The sequence below is a fragment of the Phyllobates terribilis genome, unplaced genomic scaffold, assembly GCF_046119375.1.
Source record: "Phyllobates terribilis strain yellow unplaced genomic scaffold, ASM4611937v1 Scaffold_62__1_contigs__length_8034531, whole genome shotgun sequence".
NCBI classification, from domain to species: domain Eukaryota; kingdom Metazoa; phylum Chordata; class Amphibia; order Anura; family Dendrobatidae; genus Phyllobates; species Phyllobates terribilis.
The window spans coordinates 1,601,416-1,620,732 of NW_027362822.1; the positions used below are offsets into that span (position 1 = coordinate 1,601,416).

At 43.0% G+C, this 19,317-nt stretch overlaps 2 protein-coding genes across 2 annotated transcripts; both read right to left on the bottom strand.

Annotated features, from left to right (window-relative positions):
* Positions 1 to 2,103: 2,103 nt before the first annotated feature.
* On the bottom strand, positions 2,104 to 8,891 carry LOC141192487 (uncharacterized). Its single transcript, XM_073662015.1, has 2 exons — positions 8,799 to 8,891; positions 2,104 to 4,784 (listed from the first exon to the last, which is right to left on the bottom strand). The coding sequence occupies exon 2, from the start codon at positions 4,642 to 4,644 to the stop codon at positions 3,016 to 3,018; it is 1,629 nt and encodes a 542-aa protein (XP_073518116.1). The 5' UTR covers positions 4,645 to 4,784; positions 8,799 to 8,891; the 3' UTR covers positions 2,104 to 3,015.
* A 360-nt stretch (positions 8,892 to 9,251) lies between these two features.
* Positions 9,252 to 10,041, bottom strand: LOC141192493 (gastrula zinc finger protein XlCGF66.1-like). Its single transcript, XM_073662020.1, has 3 exons — positions 9,706 to 10,041; positions 9,475 to 9,576; positions 9,252 to 9,392 (listed from the first exon to the last, which is right to left on the bottom strand). The coding sequence occupies exons 1-3, from the start codon at positions 9,937 to 9,939 to the stop codon at positions 9,252 to 9,254; spliced, it is 477 nt and encodes a 158-aa protein (XP_073518121.1). The 5' UTR covers positions 9,940 to 10,041.
* Positions 10,042 to 19,317: the final 9,276 nt, after the last annotated feature.

Below are 19,317 nucleotides of genomic sequence, written 5' to 3' on the forward strand. Positions count from 1 at the left end.
AGATCGATATATTGAGAGATATTTTCTTATTTCTTATTATGCATTTATACTATGATCTCATATAATCGTGTTATACTTCATGCTTTTCTTAAATATATACTTTGTTTTGTCATGGCCAATTAACTTCTCTGACTTATATAGAACTGGCTATTGCCTATACCCCTTAGATACATATATACATTTGGGCTATGCTATTATTGACAGTTTACCCCATTATGCTTGTTTCTTTTTCTCTCCGGTTGTGTTTGACTATATGTCTGTGGACTGGGCGGTACGCATGGCTTCACTGTTCTCTGTGGTGTCCTCGCTGGCCGTATCAATCTGTGCTCCATGACGCATGATCACGTGGTTCCCCACGTACTTGCAGCGTGATGGATCATATGACGCGGTTGCCATGGATGCGGCGGTGTAGCGGTGATTGCCATGTGTCATGCCACGCCCTCCCCACACCCATTGGCGGAGAGACTACACACCTCCTTTTCTATTGGCTCAAGGGCCCTTTTTAAACCCTACCCACCTTCATTGACGCCACCTCCTGATGAAGGCAGCCGTGCCGAAACGCGCATCAGGGTGAGCGCAATTCAGGGGCGTGTTCACATCCACTGGCTGTAAGTATTCTATAGGATTCATGCTACACTCTTTTTGCTGCCGTTCTTTAATCTTTTTTCCTACTTAGGAGCATTTTCTAGGCTTTAATATGTATTAGGATATACTTTTACCCTGTAGCCTAAGAGGTCAGGGCACTGATACCACTTATAAAGCTCTGCTGTCCCCGGTATGAGCTATCTATATTAGTACCTATATACAGACAGCGGTATAACTAACCTCTTATATAGCAACTACTTCTGACCTACCTCACAAGCACCTGCACTTTTATTGAATGCTTCACTGCATTTTAACAATATATTCTTATTTTTTGGAAGCCCAATTATGTATTTACATCAGAAAAGAATCATGTTAATTTGTCTCATGCTCATTAGTGCTCCTCCATTGTTTTACTATTAACTGTCTCTGTTTCTGCGATTCATATTTTTTTCTGTATAAATTATAATTAATAACATTTTGTAATTTTTTCACTATTATATGGGACTCTGACTTGAAGTTTTTTCCTCTTGTTTCTTATGTATGGAGGAGGATGTGGGGCCCATTATACTGTATACTGGTTGGCCCACGACTTTGTCAAAGTTTTCATGTTGTGAGTTTTACATTCCTGATGTAGAATCAGTCTGGGTAAATGTACATGGACATGGCAATAATGGAAAGCTGCTAACTGGACTTTGCTACAAGCCTCCTAATATAGCTGAACACGTAGAGGATGAAATGCTGCAACAAATTAAAAAGGCAACAAAAACAAGTCATGGTGAAAAGTGTTGGATCCCTTGAAATTGTTCCAGAAAATGAAGTAATTCTCACAGAAAATTATTGCAATTACATGTTTTGTTATACACGTTTATTTCCTTTGCGTATATTGGAACAACACAAGAAAACAGAGAGAAAAAGGCAAATTGAACATAATTTCACACAAAATAGGCCGGACAAAATTGTAGGTAAACAACTTTGTTTCAAGTATGTGAAGCTTGTTCAAACGCAATTAACAGGTGTGGGCAATATGAAAATCACAACTAAAACTAGATAAAAAAGGGAGAAGTTGATTCAATCTTTGCATTGTGTGCATATGTATGCCACACTAAGCATGGAGAAAACAGAAAAAGGAGAAGAGAACTGTCTGAGGATTTGAGAACCAAAATTGTTGAAAAATATCAACAATTTCAAGGTTATAAGTCCATCTTTAGGGATAAGCATGTTCCTTTGTCCAAGGTACGCAGCATAATCAATAAATTTACAACCCATACAGTCAAATATGTTGGAGGTTCAAAGGTGTTTTGGGGTTGATTCTCTGCCTCTGGCACTAGGTGCCTTGACTGTGTGCAAGACATCATGAAATCTGAAGATTAGCAAAGGATCTTGGGTCACAATGTAGTGCCTAGTGTCAGAAAGCTGGATTTGCGTCCTAGGTCATTGGTCTTCCAGCATGACAATGACCCCAAACATACTTCAAGAAGCACCCAGAAAATGGATGGAAACAAAGTGCTGGAGAGTTCTGACCAACAAGGAGTCTGGATCTAAATCCCATTGAACACCTGTGGAGAGATCTTAAAATTGCTGTATGGAGACAAATATTACAGTTTGAGAGTCCTCAGTTTTTGATACCATCTTTTCAGTTAGCCATTAGTCAGTAAGCTTTCGAGACTACTCAGGTCTCTTCATCAGACATAGTATAACACAAAATCTGAAGAGTCACATATTTATACACAACGTGGCACAGGAATAATGCAATAGATGAGACAAGTGATGTGAAGCAGAAATATCAGTTTTGGAAAGGGAGAAGAAGTTGTGGCCGTAAAAATAAGTGGCCACAAGTAGATCTATTCTTTTTGTCTTTTTTTGTGTGGCGATGAGAATTCATCCTTGTTCTAAGTTTTTGCCTTGTCTCCCCTACATACAGACCCCCAGTTGGACATTTGGTACATATAATTAAGTACATTAGATGTGATGCAGCTGAAAGTACCTGGGATCTTGTGGTCCTGATGTGAGTTGGGAATCTTTATCTTGTCCGTGATCATTATAAATGGACAGGTTTTACATATACAGTGGATGAGGATGAATTTTGTAAGTTTCACCACAAAGGTGAAACTATCCTCCCGGTCAGTTTACTTTCCCTCCCAGTACCTTTTCATTCTAACAATGATAGGTTTTTGAGAGATTATACTTGTTCCTTCTATTTTTTGTTCTCCTTAGCTTGACTTCTTCGCCCTATATGAATGTGTTTTTGTTTCTCATTCAGGGTTTTCGTATTTTACTTCATACTTTTCTTTCCCCTTGTTGACAGTGTGTTGCAGCCTCCCCTCTGGTTCCTCAGGAGGTACGAGAAACTCCTCAACGGCTTATTAAGGAGTTAGGTCAGTGGTGGTGTTTTTAGTTGTGCAGCTAGGGCCTTTCTTGTCTGTACAGAGACTAGTTGGGTGTAGTTGTGGCATTCTCCCCTGTGTGGGTTCTCCGGTGGTTATCAAGATTCGCTTTCTGGTTAAAACATTTCCCACATTTTGAACAAGAAAAAGGCTTCTTCCCTATGTGAATTCTCTGATGTTTATTAAGATCTGATTTCTGTACAAAACATTTCCCACAATCTGAACATGAAAATGGCTTCTCCCTTGTGTGAGTTTTGTGATGTTTTATAAGAGTAGACTGCGCTGTAAAACATTTCCCACATTCTGAACATGAAAATGGCTTCTCTCCTGTGTGAGTTCTCTGATGGTTGATAAGAGTTGATTTCTCTGCAAAACATTTTCCACATTCTGAACATGAAAAAGGCTTCTCCCCTGTGTGAGTTCTCTGATGTGTGATAAGCTTTGATTTCTTTACAATACATTTCCCACATTCTGAACATGAAAATGGCTTCTCCCCTGTGTGAGTTTTGTGATGTTTTATAAGAGTAGACTGCGCTGTAAAACATTTCCCACATTCTGAACATGAAAATGGCTTCTCTCCTGTGTGAGTTCTCTGATGACTGGTAAGAGTTGATTTCTCTGCAAAACATTTTCCACATTCTGAACATGAAAAAGGCTTCTCCCCTGTGTGAGTTCTCTGATGTTTGATAAGCTTTGATTTTTTTGCAAAACATTTCCCACATTCTGAACAAGAAAATGGCTTGTCCCCTGTGTGAGTTCTCTGATGTGCAATAAGAGCTGACTTCTCTGTAAAATATTTCACACATTCTGAAGAAAATGGCTTCTCCCCTGTGTGAGTTCTCTGATGTGTGATAAGAGATGATTTCTCTGTAAAATATTTCACACATTCTGAACAAGAAAAAGGCTTCTCACCTGTGTGAGTTCTCTGATGTTTGATAAGAGTTGATTTCTCTGTAAAACATTTCCCACATTCTGAACATGAAAAAGGCTTCTCCCCTGTGTGAGTTTTGTGATGCTTGATAAGATTTGATTTCTTTGCAAAACACTTCCCACATTCTGAACAAGAAAATGGCTTCTCCCCTGTGTGAGTTCTCTGATGTATATTAAGATGTGATTTCTGTACAAAACATTTCCCACAATCTGAACATGAAAATGGCTTCTCCCCTGTGTGAGTTTTGTGATGCTTGATAAGATTTGATTTCTCTGTAAAACATTTCCCACATTCTGAACATGAAAATGGCTTCTCCCCTGTGTGAGTTCGCTGGTGCTTAAGAAAACTAGATTTCCGGTTAAAACATTTCCCACAATCTGAACATGAAAATGGCTTCTCCCCTGTGTGAGTTTTGTGATGCTTGATAAGAGTTGATTTCTCTGTAAAACATTTCACACATTCTGAACAGGAAAATGGCTTCTCTCCTGTGTGAGTTCTCTCATGCCTAACAAGATTTGATTTCTGATTAAAACATCTCCCACACTTGGAGCAAGAAAATATATTCTTCACTGTGTGAATTTTTTGATGTTTGAGAAAAGACTTTTTGAGAGGAAAACTATTTCTATATTCTGAACGTGAAAATGGCTTCTTTGCTTTAGGAGCAGTTTGTTTTTTAATGCTTATTTTGTGAGTTTGATTTCCCTCAGTAGTCGGTAATGAATCAGAAGACAGGACCTGTTTCATAGGATCAGATGACAGATCTTTGCTGTGAAGGGATGATGGTAGATCTGGAGTAATGGTATTCACTTCAATTGTATCCTGTGGGATCTCAAGATCATCTGATATAAAAATCTCCTGTCCCTCTGATCTCCTGGTACAGTCATCTGCCAAGAATAAAACCAATTATTATTGTTTAATAAAAAATCCTTGAATTTTATATTTTTGAATATTTCTACTTAAACTGTCTGTAAATAAAGGCAAGTTATATAAAAAAAAAAAATTCATTTATTCACCAGGACAATGACCATCTAATAGAAAACCTCATAGGATGAACCAGTGGAGCGTGGTGTTCAACTGTTTGTTCATTCTGCCTCCCAAATATGGAGTAAAAGGCGCAGGCTCTGTCCAGCCACTAAGATTAGGTAGCCTGGGACCAGTAGTACCATCCAGTCTGGCAGTATGGGTGTGTGTGCTGTCCAGCTGGAGTAACCTGCTCCCTGCTTCAGCCATTTGGAAAGCACCGCACCCTACTAAAGCTGGAAGCATATTGCCGGAAGCTGCCAGATCCAGCCGTGTTCTCCTCTGGTTCAGTCCTCTGTGCTCAGCTCCCGGCTTGTGTATTTGGTTCCTGTTGTGACCTCGGCCCGTTTACTGACTACTCGTGTCTTCTGATTTTGTATTTTCTCTGCCCTCCTGGTTCTGATCCGGCTACCTGACTATTCTTATTCCCATCTCACTCCACAGAACAGCAGGTAACACTATGGCCCAAGCCTAGGGGTCTCTGTGTAAGTCCAGATCCATGTAGAGGGGTTAAAGGGTGATGAGCAAAGTCATTTGTGAAATCTGTAAAGAGGGTAGATAGTGACAAGCCTGTTTGTGGTGGCCATCTTTTGAGCTGCCAGGTGACCATGAACAGCGCCCCTAATACATTGCGTCTGCGAACTATTCCAGTTAAGATCTGCTTTCAAATAGCTAAATGGCGCTCCTTCCCTTCTTACCCTGCCATGTGCCCAGACAGTAGTGTACAACCGTATATAGGGGATTGTCAGATTCAAGAGAAGTTGGAAAATAATTTGTAAGGTCCATTTGTTTCCTCTTATCCTTTGTGAAGAATTCCAGAATTATCACCACATAAAGTGACACGGGAAGGGGTTAAATCAGAGGATTATTGAAGTCAAAAACTGTGAGTATAGACATTAAAACATCTACTGAAATGATCAAACTCAACAGTCTCCATCAGAGAAAAATGAGTAACTAGTGGTGAAACCTCTCTGGGGTAATTAAAGTCTGGGGCTCGGTGGCTCTTGGCAATCTAAACTATCGTAAGGGACAATATTTTCTGTCACATGAGTGTCAAGAAGAAATATTAGACATTTAAAGTGAAGTTTTTTACAATACTGCAGAGCTGGGGGGTCTTAAATTTAGATCTCGGGCATTTGGAAGAGGCAATGGAGATCTTTTTGAAAGACTACCAGGGAGTTACAGAGACACATAAGTGAGGCCGGCCGATCCCACCACAATCAGACTATCATACAGAATGAACTTGTAAAAAAAGAAAGAATATATAAACATGTAACATCCCCAACAACAACATATGTATGAAGGGAAAAATCCAACACTAAACCGGAGTCGCACTCATTTATGGTGGACCATTGGAGGTATGATGAATCCTGACCAGAAGAGTAGAGAAAGTATTAGTGCCCCCATTTCAGGAGAGATTGTGCAGTAATCTGAATTCTTTAGGATTGAAAACATAATGGAATTTATGACGTGGAGTGAATCCATGAAACCAGGGCTCGAGCCATGCCACCACATCTCCTGCAGGCGTGAATAGATGTGTATTACAGCCATCAGCCACGCACAGCTTAGAGATACAGTTAGGTCCATATATATTTGGACAGGGACAACATTTTTCTAATTTTGGTTCTAGACATTACCACAATGAATTTTAAACAAAACAATTCAGATGCAGTTGAAGTTCAGACTTTCAGCTTTCATTTGAGGGTATCCACATTAAAATTGGATGAAGGGTTTAGGAGTTTCAGCTCCTTAACATGTGCCACCCTGTTTTTAAAGGGACCAAAAGTAATTGGACAGATTAAATAATTGTAAATAAAATGTTCATTTCTAGTACTTGGTTGAAAACCCTTTGTTGTCAATGACTGCCTGAAGTCTTGAACTCATGGACATCACCAGACGCTGTGTTTCCTTCTTTTGATGCTCTGCCAGGCCTTCACTGCGGTGGTTTTCAGTTGCTGTTTGTTTGTGGGCCTTTCTGTCTGAAGTTTAGTCTTTAACAAATGAAATGCATGCTCAATTGGGTTGAGATCAGGTGACTGACTTGGCCATTCAAGAATATTCCACTTCTTTGCTTTAATAAACTCCTGGGTTGCTTTGGCTTTATGTTTTGGGTCATTGTCCATCTGTAGTATGAAACGACGACCAATCAGTTTGGCTGCATTTGGCTGGATCTGAGCACACAGTATGGCTCTGAATACATAAGGAATTCATTCGGCTGCTTCTGTCCTGTGTCAGATCATCAATAAACACTAGTGACCCAGTGCCACTGGCAGCCATGCATGCCCGCGCCATCACACTGCCTCCGCCGTGTTTTACAGATGATGTCGTATGCTTTGGATCATGAGCTGTACCACGCCTTCGCCATACTTTTCTCTTTCCATCATTCTGGTAGAGGTTGATCTTGGTTTCATCTGTCCATAGAATGTTCTTCCAGAACTGTGCTGGCTTTTTTTTCATGTTTTTAAGCAAAGTCCAGTCTAGGCTTTTTATTCTTGATGCTTATGAGTGGCTTGCACCGTGCAGTGAACCCTCTGTAGTTACTTTCATGAAGTCTTCTCTTTATGGTAGATTTGGATATTGATATGCCTACCTCCTGGAGAGTGTTGTTCACTTGGTTGGCTGTTGTGAAGGGGTTTCTCTTCACCATGGAGATTATTCTGCGATCATCCACCACTGTTGTCTTCCGTGGGCGCCCAGGTCTTTTTACATTGATGAGTTCACCGGTGCTTTCTTTCTTTCTCATGATGTACCAAACTATAGATTTTGCCACTCCTAATATTGTAGCAATTTCTCGGATGGTTTTTTTCTGTTTTTGCAGCTTAAGGATGGCTTGTTTCACCAGCATGGAGAGCTCTTTTGACCGCATGTTTACTTCACAGCAAAACCTTCCAAATGCAAGCACCACACCTCAAATCAACTCCAGGCCTTTTATCTGCTTAATTGAGAATGACATAACGAAGGGATTGCCCACACCTGTCCATGAAATAGCCTTGGAGTCAATTGTCCAATTACTTTTGGTCCCTTTAAAAACAGGGTGGCACATGTTAAGGAGCTGAAACTCCTAAACCCTTCATCCAATTTTAATGTGGATACCCTCAAGCTGAAAGTCTGAACTTCAACTGCATCTGAATTGTTTTGTTTAAAATTCATTGTGGTAATGTCTAGAACCAAAATTAGAAAAATGTTGTCTCTGTCCAAATATATATGGACCTAACTGTATATCATGGCACAGGTGTAATGTTTTTTATGTAGTTTATCAAAATCCTGTTTGAAGTTAGTTGGTTTAAAAAGAAATTGAAAAGTCGGGATAAAGGGAAACTCTGTTGTTATTGTACAGAAATTTACACTTGTCCCTCACTGGACATTTAATGTTATCGATCAAAAAAGCAAACTTTGGCCAGAAAGACTGGACCTGGTCTTGTAGGCACCATACGAGCACATTCAGCAGCACAGAAGGAATAGAAGGTAGATTCATCCAATAAGATATCAGGGATCTAGGAAGCCAACAGCATCATTACCCTCCGCTTTCTCTTACAGTCCCATCATAATTTTTCTTCAAGTGATTTTCTCACTTGTCAGCACTTTCTACGTACGCTGTCATTTGGCTTTGTAGTTTACAGACTTGGGCAGGTAACGGTCAGCGTCTACTAATCCCAGGGGTTAGGTAGATCCTCCAGGTTGTAAGTTCTATAGAAAAGGGCTTTCACAATTACACAAAGTAAATTGAATATTTTCGGAAGGAGGAGAATGTTGTGGTCTAGCAGCAAAATGGTGATCACACGATTGTGATATGGCCGGACTACACCACCGATAAAGCATCCACAGCCGGTGACTGAGAAGAATCTGTGACTTCTCTGCATTTAGTGGTTACTACTCACCTGGGTAGTCATATGTAGGAATCTCCTCCTTACACCGCTCATCACCCCTCACATATGTCTCTGTAGTATTAATATGAGTCAGATCTTCACCCTGAAACAAATATTATAAAAGTCAAAGACAGATGGAGAAGTCACATGTGTGATCAGCTCTAATCCTGCCATCTCCACCGTTCTCATTATACAAGTATAAAACATATAATACTGGTGGATGAAACAAGACTGAGCACAAGACCCTCACAGCCGTCTACACATCATAGGGGAGATCTCATGACACCTTCTCTCCATCTACCTGATGATCCTGAGGAACATTGGGATCTTCTTGTTTACAGTCCTGTGGAAGAAGAGGACGGGGACATCTCTCTGGTGTTGTCCTCTTACTGGATAGATCTGGAGGAAACACATACAGGGACTGAATTCATTCTTTACATACAGATAATTATAGGCCATGTGTATTTAGTCCTGTCTATTACCTGGTGATGTGAGGGGTTGGGGAACCTCCATCATGATGTCCTTGTACAGATCTTTGTGTCCTTCTAAATACTCCCACTCCTCCATGGAGAAATAGATGGCGACATCCTGACACCTTATAGGAACCTGACACATACAATGATACCGTCATCCCCCGATCCCTTCATAGTATTACTGTATAATGTCCCAGCATTCCCAGCAGTGTCACCTCTCCAGTCAGCAGCTCAATCATCTTGTAGGCGAGTTCTAGGATCTGGTCATTGATGTCCTCATGTATCAGGGGGCGAGGTGGAGGCCCCGTGATTAATCTCTGGTTATGGAGAGACACATTAATAAATCTCACTACAGACATTTCCAGAGTCCTCACCTCTCCAGTTCTGTCCATCTGTTATTCCCATAGATAAGAATGATGTAATGTGACATCATCAAAATATCTCACCTCTCCAGTAAGCCGGAAGAGGATCTCTAGGGTGAGGTGTAATATCCTCTCCACTATCTTGTCCCTGTCCATATCCATCTTTGATAGGTAAATCAGGAAAATTTTCTTATATAGAAGATCTTCACTGAGAGGATCCGGTATTGTAGAGACCTGAATGAGAAGAAGATGAGCTGATGTAACATCATAAAAATCCTGTGTAATAATGCAATTACTGGAGATAATAAGGGGAAACATACGAGGAGATTTATTATTTTAAATTTAGTTTTTTCTTTACATCTAGGAATAAAACCTTTATAATTTAGGCCACAGACAACAAGCAGTTTCTTCCTCGAAGTCTGCAGCTGAATACGTTTCTCATAGACTCACCTTCCATAACGCTAATTCTCGTCTCATTTTCCGTCACTGGAATTGGCATTAGCAATAATGCAGGAGATATTTATTTCACGTGACATGAGAAATAACTACTTCATGATGAGGAAACATCTACTACGGATCTAAAACCATATTTGGAGACAGTCCGTCACTGACTACATCTCCACTGGCCGTCTGTATGAATGTTTCCAGTCTTCCCCGAACTGTAATCTTCTATCAAGTTACATCTCATGTCTGATTCACACAGAAGTTTGAGGCTTTTATAAAAGCGGTTTTGTTTGCACAAATGCCGCAGACAGAAATTATTTGATACTAAAGTCTACATGTACAGTGTATTATGGGTTTTATTTCTAGCCTTAGGCTTTCCTATATTACAAGAAAAAAAAACATAAAAAAGCAGATATTAAAAGGTTTCAAAAGAAAATTTGCTCCAACAATTCTTGTAAAAAGAAAAAACATGCAAAAAGCAGAAGACACATTTTGTAATTTTTTAACATGTTATGAACTCTTTTGGGCACCAGAACATAGATGTACACCTCAGGGATGGCACAGGTGCGGCTGCAATAAAATCCCTGGCACTTTAACCACTTGCTCCTGCAAAAAGCAAACATGGCATCTAAGAATGCATCAATTATGGCATGTCTTATGGCAGTCCTGTCCCCAGCGAAGGACTTCTCCGGTCTGCCAGTCAAGCACGGGTGCATGTCTCTGGAGCCAAGGTAGGCCTAGCAAGAGGGCGTGAGAGAGTCCAGGCAGAACATGAAAGGAGATGCTCTCAGAATGCAGCATTCCCACTTGCAGAGTTACGGATTCGGTGATGAGTTGGATGGGTCGTGGTAAGAGGCCCCCATCCACAGCAGCGACAGATATTGGTACAGCCAGAGGTTTGGTGGGAATGCGGTATTTTTCTACCAGGGACTGTGAGATAAGATTCCCGGCCGCTCCAGAGTCAAGTTGGGCTAGTTCGAAATAACGATTCTCCCCGCAGATAATTGAGACTGACAGTAGCAGAGATGGAGAGGATTTATTCTTGTCTAGGTTGACCTCTCTGAGCGAACCTAGACACAGGCGTTTCCCGACCTCTCCGGGCAGGTACGGATCCGGTGCTCCTTACTGCCACAGTAGAAGCAGCTCCCTTCGGCACGGCGTAAGTCCTGACGGGTTTTGACCATCTTGGTCTGGTCGACCTGCATAGGCTCAGGAGAGTGTACCTGGGGAGAGACGGATGGAGTGACGGGTTTCTGAAAAGTAGGATCTAGACGTGGAAACCTCCTCTCACGGGTGACCTCTTTGGCACGCTCCTGGAACCGTAGGTCAATCCGGGTGGCAAGAGTTATTAAGTCATCGAGAGTGGTAGGAATGTCCCGACCGGCAAGTTCATCTTTAATACGGCCGGACAGACCCTCCCAGAAGACGGATACCAGAGCGTCGTTATCCCAGGCCAGCTCCGAGGCAAGGGTACGGAACCGTATGGCATATTGGCCCACGGTGAGACTTCCCTGACGGAGGCGTAGCAGAAATGATGCGGATGAGGTCTTCCGTCCGGGTTCGTCGAAGACTTTCCGGAAAGCCGTGAGAAAGGCAGGCAAGTCGGACACCAGGGGGTCTACTCTCTCCCATAGAGGATTTAGCCAGGCCAGGGCCTCCCCGGTGAGATGGGACATGATGAATGCAATTTTGGCCCGGTCGGAGTTAAACTGGTGGGACAATAGTTCAAAGTGCAGGGTGCACTGATTTATGAAGCCCCGAGCCTGGGCGGAGTCGCCTCCGAAGCGAGGAGGTGCAGAAAGCCGGGGTCCGGGGTAGGATACCATGGTATTAGTGGGCAGCGGGGCTGCCGGATTGCGAGACATGGCACTGGCGGAGGTTGCTGGTGGAGCAGTCAGAGTGTCCAGGCGAGTATTGACATTCCGCAGGTGACCCAGGATGGACTCCTGTTGGGACCTTTGACGGGACAGTTCATGACACAGGTCCGAGAGCGAGGGAGCTTGGGTGCCACCGGGTTCCATGGCCCGAGCAAACTGTAACGGGTCTGGGAGGCGGAACCTCTGAGCTACTATACAAGGGGGCAGTCCTTGTAAGGGAGCGGGTGGCGACCAGGGAAGACGGGCAGGAGGTCACAGCAGGTGACCGGGACAGTCTCTGAGTGAACGGGCTGGAGATCACGGCAAGTGACCGGGGCAGTCTCTGGATGAACGGGCTGATGGTCACGGCAAGTGACCGGGGCAGTCTCTGAGTGAACGGGCAGATGGTCACGGCAAGTGACCGGGGCAGTCTCTGGATGAACGGGCAGATGGTCACGGCAAGTGACCGGGGCAGTCTCTAGGTAAAGGGTTGGTACGACCTGTGGCGGCTGATGATAGACGTGAGCTTCCAGGTGCGCAGGCGAGAGTCTCTGGATGAATGGGTGGTCACAGCATGTGACGGCGGAGCCTCCAGGAAGACCAACAGACAGGCGGCAGATGAGCGCTCCCAGGTGAGCGGGCAGAAGTCTCTGGACAGGCGGGTGGTCACAGCACGTGACGGCAGAGCCTCCAGGTAGGCTAGCAGACAGGCAGCAGATGAACGCTCCCAGGTGAGCGAGCAGGAGTCACTGGACAGGCAGGTGGTCACAGCACGTGACGGCGGAACCTCCAGGTAGACTAGCAGGCAGGTAGCAGGTGTGTGCTCCCAGGTGAGCGGGCAAGCTGGTCCATAGACAGACTGACAGGAGTTGGAAGGCAGATCGTCGGACCTCGGGCAAGCAGGCAGGTGGCTGATGTGCGCTCCCAGGTGAGCGGGCAGACTGGTCCTTAGACAGACTGACAGGAGTAGTAAGGCAGACCGTCGGACCTCAGACTAGCAGGCAGGTAGCAGATAATCAGGCAGGAATCTGGCAGGTAACTGGCAGGTAACTGGCAGGAACTGGCAACGGGACCTGAGGGCTGAAGCAGAGTAGTGAACAGTGCAACAACATTGCTCGGGCACCTCCATTTTGGAGGAGGTGCCTTATATATGGTGAAGTCCTCCGGCCATTGGCCGGGGACTCCTTAGGACGGCGCGCGCGGCCCCTTTAAGAGGGAGGGAGAGCGCCGCGCGCGCCCTAAGCACAGTGGACGGGAAGGAGCGCGCGCTGCCAGCAGAGCGGGAGGAGGACGCCGGGCACGGAGCAGGGAGGTGAGGGGAACAGCGTCCCTGCCTAGCAGAGGGCAGGGACGCTGGCGCTACACCTTCTATCTCTTACCCAAATTGCACAAAGATCATTTCTGGCATTGGGAGCTTGTGTGAAAGCCTATGCACTATTGGAGATTTTTATTTACAACCGTTAGTTCATACGCTACCTTCATATATAAAAGATTCCACAGAAGCCCTTAAGAGAATAGATTCAATACATCTTGAACCTGGATCTGTGATGGTGACTGCAGATGTGGAAGCTCTCTATTCATCTATTAGACATCATGACGGATTGGAGGCAGTATCTTTGTTTTTACAGGAAAGCAATATTGATAAATCCATGTGTAAGTTGATTATCACCCTTCTCCAATTCATTCTTGAACATAATATTTTTATTTTTAACAAGAGGATCTATTTGCAGAAACAGGGAACTGCGATGGGGGCCTCTTGTGCCCCCTCATATGCAAATTTGTTCCTAGGAGCATGGGAAAGACAACTTTTCCATGATGACGTCGATGGCATCCTCCTCGTACAGGGGTGGATGAGATACATCGATGACATCTGGTTTATTTGGGAAGGCTCCACCACACAATTGGAAAGATTTTTCGAATGTCTTAACCAGAATCATCTAAATATCAAATTGACATTCCAATATGGTAGAGGTCAACTTTTTGGATTTACATATCTGGGCCATTTCAAATGGATATCTAATGACTGATGTATATAGAAAAAATACTGCCACCAATACCATACTACACAGTTCTTCGTCTCATTCACCAGCTACCATCAAAGGTATTCCAGTAGGCCAGTTCTTGCGATTAAGAAGAATAGGCACTGACAAAGAGTTATTTCAACATCAATCACAAGATCTTACAAGGCGCTTCAAGGATCGTGGGTACAGCAATAGAACAATTAAAGCTGGATATAAAAGGGCACTAAAGACCAATAGACAACAATTGCTGTATGGTAAGAAAATCATGAATGAAGACACATCAGACTATATTAGATTCATTTCAGATTATAATGTGCAATGGCCGGAACTTGGTGAGATTTTGAAAAAACATTGGGATGTATTATTGACAGACCCGGTATTCCGAAAAACCTTACCACAAAAACCAATCTTAGTTGCTAGATGCTCCAAAAATGTAAGAGATTCTTTGGTACATAGCCATTATGACAGAAATCCCCCTTCATGTTTAATCGACAGTAATAAACTTGGATTTTACGCATGCGGAAAATGTAAAGCATGCAAAATATGATCAATAGCAAAGAATTTAGTAATTATGATAACAGCAGAACATATGAGATTAGAAAGGCCCTATCCTGCAATTCTAAGGGAGTCATCTACTATGCCCAATGCCCCTGTAGAAAAATTTACATTGGCCTCACCACTCGTGAATTAAAAACAAGAACTAGAGAACATGTGCTGGACATTGAGAAAACAATGTCTATGGAAGAAATAACCAAATTAAGAACTCTTCCGAGACACTTTAAGCTCCACCATAACAGTGATTCCAGTGGCTTAAAAATAAGAGGCATTGATCAGATTGACTTGGGCCCTAGAGGAGGCGATTTGGGCCAGGCACTGGCAAGACTGGAGAGTAAGTGGATATTTAGATTGGGCACTATATCGCCCCAAGGTCTAAATGAACAGTTCGGTTTCTCTGCTTTTCTATAATCGTTTCGCCAAGTTCTACGTATTTCTCTGATATCTACATATTTCGCTAAATTATTTAAAACCCTCTCTTACACCCCTTTTGATCATTTTGAGTCACCTTTTTAAGTATGTTTGTTTTTTTAAATGATTTTAACTGTCTTATTTTTCACACAGTACTTACCTTTGGCTGTTTTTGTGTGATCCCCGGAAGCTGTTTTGCAGTTTCCTTTTGAGGCGGATTCTCTGGGGCGAGGAGTCATTTATTCTTGTCCTATTTGGATGAAGAAAGAAAAAAGAAAATAAGCATCATGCTGAATAAAGGACTTTTCTGGTCGCTCCATCCTATGAGCTATGTATATGGGACTATACATGTATTGTGATGTATTCTTAATATATCAGTATTGTGATACTTTATGTTATTTTAAACAACTTGTATGTCATGGTTTATTTACATTTGCCTGACATTACACATATTTGCATTACCTATATATTTTTATATGTATTTGTTATATCACACTTCTCTTTTCTTATTTTCCCTTTCCCACACCATTATTATCTTTATTATGCCTTTTATATCATTCCTATGAAGTCCCCTGAAATACCACTCTCACTAACATCATATTCTATTTCATTTCATTTTTTTCTTCTTATATTATTTCCCCGGTCACTTTCCTTCACTGCTCACCATTTAGTTTTTTTATTCATTTCCACGTTCTTTGTCCTCCCCTCCCCCTTTTCTTTTTTATTCACATTTTTATTCCCAATTAGTTTTCCACTCGGTCTTTCCTTTCCCTCTACACTTTTTTGTTTGATTCTTATGACGCGCCCCTGGGCCTGTGTCGCGCTGCGTTGCGCACGCGGGAGCCTACCCGGAGCCGGATCAGTGGAGGGTTGTAGTCTCGTGGCGGTGACCCGGTCCATGCCCAGGGAGTCAAACTAGACGGCAGTCTATTAGTAGTAAATAGTTGATGACTACGCCACCCGTTGAGTGCAGCCAGGAAGCTGCTGCTGCAGGGCAGACCGCTGAGGCCGGTGGTAGGATTGTGCAGCGTGATAGTATAACCCCCAACGGGAGGGGTATGGCCTCAGGGCAGCCGACGTGGATGATGGGGGTAGCAGGAACCACTCAGAGACGGTACGGTGTAGTTCAGGGTCTTTACTGGTAACAACGACAGACCCTCCCGGAGTACTTGCTAGCAAACGGGGCCTGGTCAGTCTTTGAGCAGATGGGATCTCCCCTGGCCAGGCGTAGTTGTAGGCCTCCCAAACTGACTGTACTCTTCTGGCTACCTTGCTAGAAGCTGATGTAAGTAGCCCACGTCCCTGAGTGTACCGTGTGGTGCTCACCCGTATGGCCGGTGACTCGGGGCCTTCTAATGGCTTCCGCTCCACGATGGCGGTGCTGGTCCCACGCGTGTGACCGTGCCTTCGGGCTTCTGGGCCAGAGGACCTGAAATCCCCTGCCTGACGGATTCTGCTGCTGGGTAGGAGTTAGTCCCCACAGCCTCGGACTCCGGGTCCGGTAAAGAATCTTCTTAGTCAGGGCGAGCTCTGCAGCTGCCAGCCCCTGACTCCTTGTAACTCTGCTGTTTCCTATGCTGCTTCTTGTCTCCACTCTCCTTGTCTGACTCTCCCTGCCTCAGCCCCGGGTTTATACAGGGGAAGTTCTTCCCCTCCCAAGACTGGGCAGGAGGTGTGGCATGCACAGGATCCCTGACCAAAGGACCTCCCACCTGCTCTCAGACATAACATTACATTACTGTGGAAAACCAGACCCCTGGGGTGCCACACTTATATTTTCAATTTTCTCCTTCACTCATTATTATTATTTTGGTGATGCTAATTATTTGTTTCCTGGTCATGTGCTCTCAGTTCATTTACATAATTGTACTTGCTTTCTTATTGTCCCATTCATGATATTGATATGCCTCTTTTGAACTCCGCTACCAACATATGGGGATTTCATAGTGGAGAAGTGCGCATGTACGCATACAGACCCGTGGACTTCCGGTTTTGCGCACTAGACACTGCATGCGTTCCACCGCATGCGTGTCAGCCGCTATACTCCGGAAGTCATTTCTTCATACACGGAGTCATGTTGCGTGCGCATGCGCCGAATATACTCCACTAATTACGGGGACTAAAAACAGCTGATCGTTAGCCTACAAATAGCCACAACATGCAAACATACTGCACGCCCCATCGAAGAAGCAACATGCAAAACGGTGGTGTCGGGCGGATCCCTGCGAGGTTGTCTCCATACTCTTGAAACATTCATGTAAGTGTATTGTCTGGACTTCCTTAATACTAATTGTTCATGCATGATTGTAATTAGTATTCATTATTCTAAGCGCTGTCTTGATAATTGGAATAGTCTGACTGAATAGTTTGACTGATGGACATTTATTTCTACACTTGTAGTTAATATATTTGTACTTCTATCAGTCATATTATCATGAATTCTTTGAGAATTATGCAATCTATAGTACATTGTTGAATGGAAATTTATTTCTACACTTGTAGTTAATATCAGATTTATATATTTTTTCCCGTCATACTGCAAATAATGTTTTGAGAATGGTATAATTTATAGTACACTGTCTTGGCAATTTTTTTACAGGACAAATTCTGCACTTATATATATCTCTAAAATTGTGGATTATATATTTATAACACTTTTTATGGGGACAATATTTACTTGATTAATACTTGACCCATCTATTTGTATAGCTGTAATTGGCACTATAGTATTATATTTATTGGTCTTATGGTTACATCACCCTTCCCCCTTCCTCTTGTGCAATAGTGCAGTGGACACTATATTACTACTGTGATTCATTCATTGGAAGACTTCTTGCATGGGATCGATAGGCCACGGCTTTTTTATGGTTTTTATTGAAGTTTTTAAATTGATGTAATAAAAATCAACAATTTTTAAATATTATTTGTTTCACATCCTCTTTTCAAAAATCTGGTTATGTGAACGCAGGTTTTTATGGGTATATCAAAAAAACTACGATTGAGAGAGATATCAAAGACTACGAGTCAAATTCAATTTACACATGGAAACGAAACAAACCAGGAGCTACTCTTCTGAAATACAGGTCACACAATAAATTCAAAGGAAATAGAGGAGAGCGGAGGTCAGCTTCACAAATCCTAATGTGTCCATGGGTTCCTCTAATTATAATTCTCTGAGGACTTATCTGATGCATCAGTGGGATCAACTAAAGAAAGATGGAACAAAAATAAATTCTCAAGAACGTCCCACAATCCAGCACAAAACAACGGGCGGCAGAAAGCTCAAACGTGCCCGGACATGTGCGTTCCATGCCGGAGTGCACCACGGTCTCCTATCTGCGCATGCGCATGTCCGGAAGCATGCGTTCCACGCCGGATCGCATATGGTATTGGATTGCATACCACCAACATAGAAAAATCCTATCTCTGAGATCAGCATCATGGGAAACTAAAAACAAGTACTGCACATCCTCCCATCATGTAATAGGCATGTAGATCTACTTTATCACTACAAAAAATATGGGATGGTGGCCCACAGTATATTCCTAAATGGTCAAACTTGACCTCTATTGCACAATTAGAGATACACAAGGATCACCACACTTGTTAATGACGAAATAGTGTAAGTGGAATATAACTGATAAGTAATAATTCTGATATAGAAGCTCAGATATCTCGGTGAAGTACAACAATATGTGAACCCCATTCACAGGGAACTGACTAGCAATGGGTAGAGCATAAAATCCAAAAATATAATCCAGAATCGGGCTGTAGTCACACAAAACAGGCATCTAGGAAATTTGCTCATTGAGTCCCTTAGGGGCTCGAGAATCCAGTCTAACAATCCACTCACTTTCCTTTCAGAGGATACATCTATTGTGATCACCTCCTCTCACATTGGGTTTAACCACCACAATGATACAAAAGGAGAGGTCTCCGGGTTCACCTCGATGTGCACTGTTCATGTGTCTCACTAATGGGATCTCCCGACCATGGCATATATCGCCCAAATGCTCCCCTACTCTCCTCCTAGACTCCCTCTTGATCTTGTCTACATATTCTAGGGGGCAGGTGCATGTGGCCATATATACTAGTCCTGAGGTTTTACAGCTGGAATAATCCCACTGGAAAAAGATTTTAACCATGGAGGAACTTGAGAAAGATTTACTGTTATGTTCTGCTACCAGAGCTAAGGAAAGAGAGGAGATCTGTCCCTACGATAGAACTCAGCTGAATCCCTACGATGTAACAGGGAACCTGATCCTGCGATCAGACCTGCTAAAGTCCTAAGCTAGTCTGTACGGAGACCTATAGATGTGGGGAAGGAATCCCTACAAGTACTAAGGACTGGGAGGAATATGGGACACCTCCTAACAGAAATAGTAGCAGACAGACGAACAAACAAAATA

Excerpts from the sequence above, each read along its gene's own strand:
- LOC141192487 (XM_073662015.1), bottom strand. The coding sequence starts at position 4,644 with ATGAAACAGGTCCTGTCTTCTGATTCATTACCGACTACTGAGGGAAAT.
- LOC141192493 (XM_073662020.1), bottom strand. The coding sequence starts at position 9,939 with ATGTTTCCCCTTATTATCTCCAGTAATTGCATTATTACACAGGATTTT. Across the intron at positions 9,577-9,705 it reads TCTTCCGGCTTACTGGAGAG|AGATTAATCACGGGGCCTCC; the intron begins GTGAGATATTTT and ends CTCCATAACCAG. Across the intron at positions 9,393-9,474 it reads TTGAGCTGCTGACTGGAGAG|GTTCCTATAAGGTGTCAGGA; the intron begins GTGACACTGCTG and ends TGTATGTGTCAG.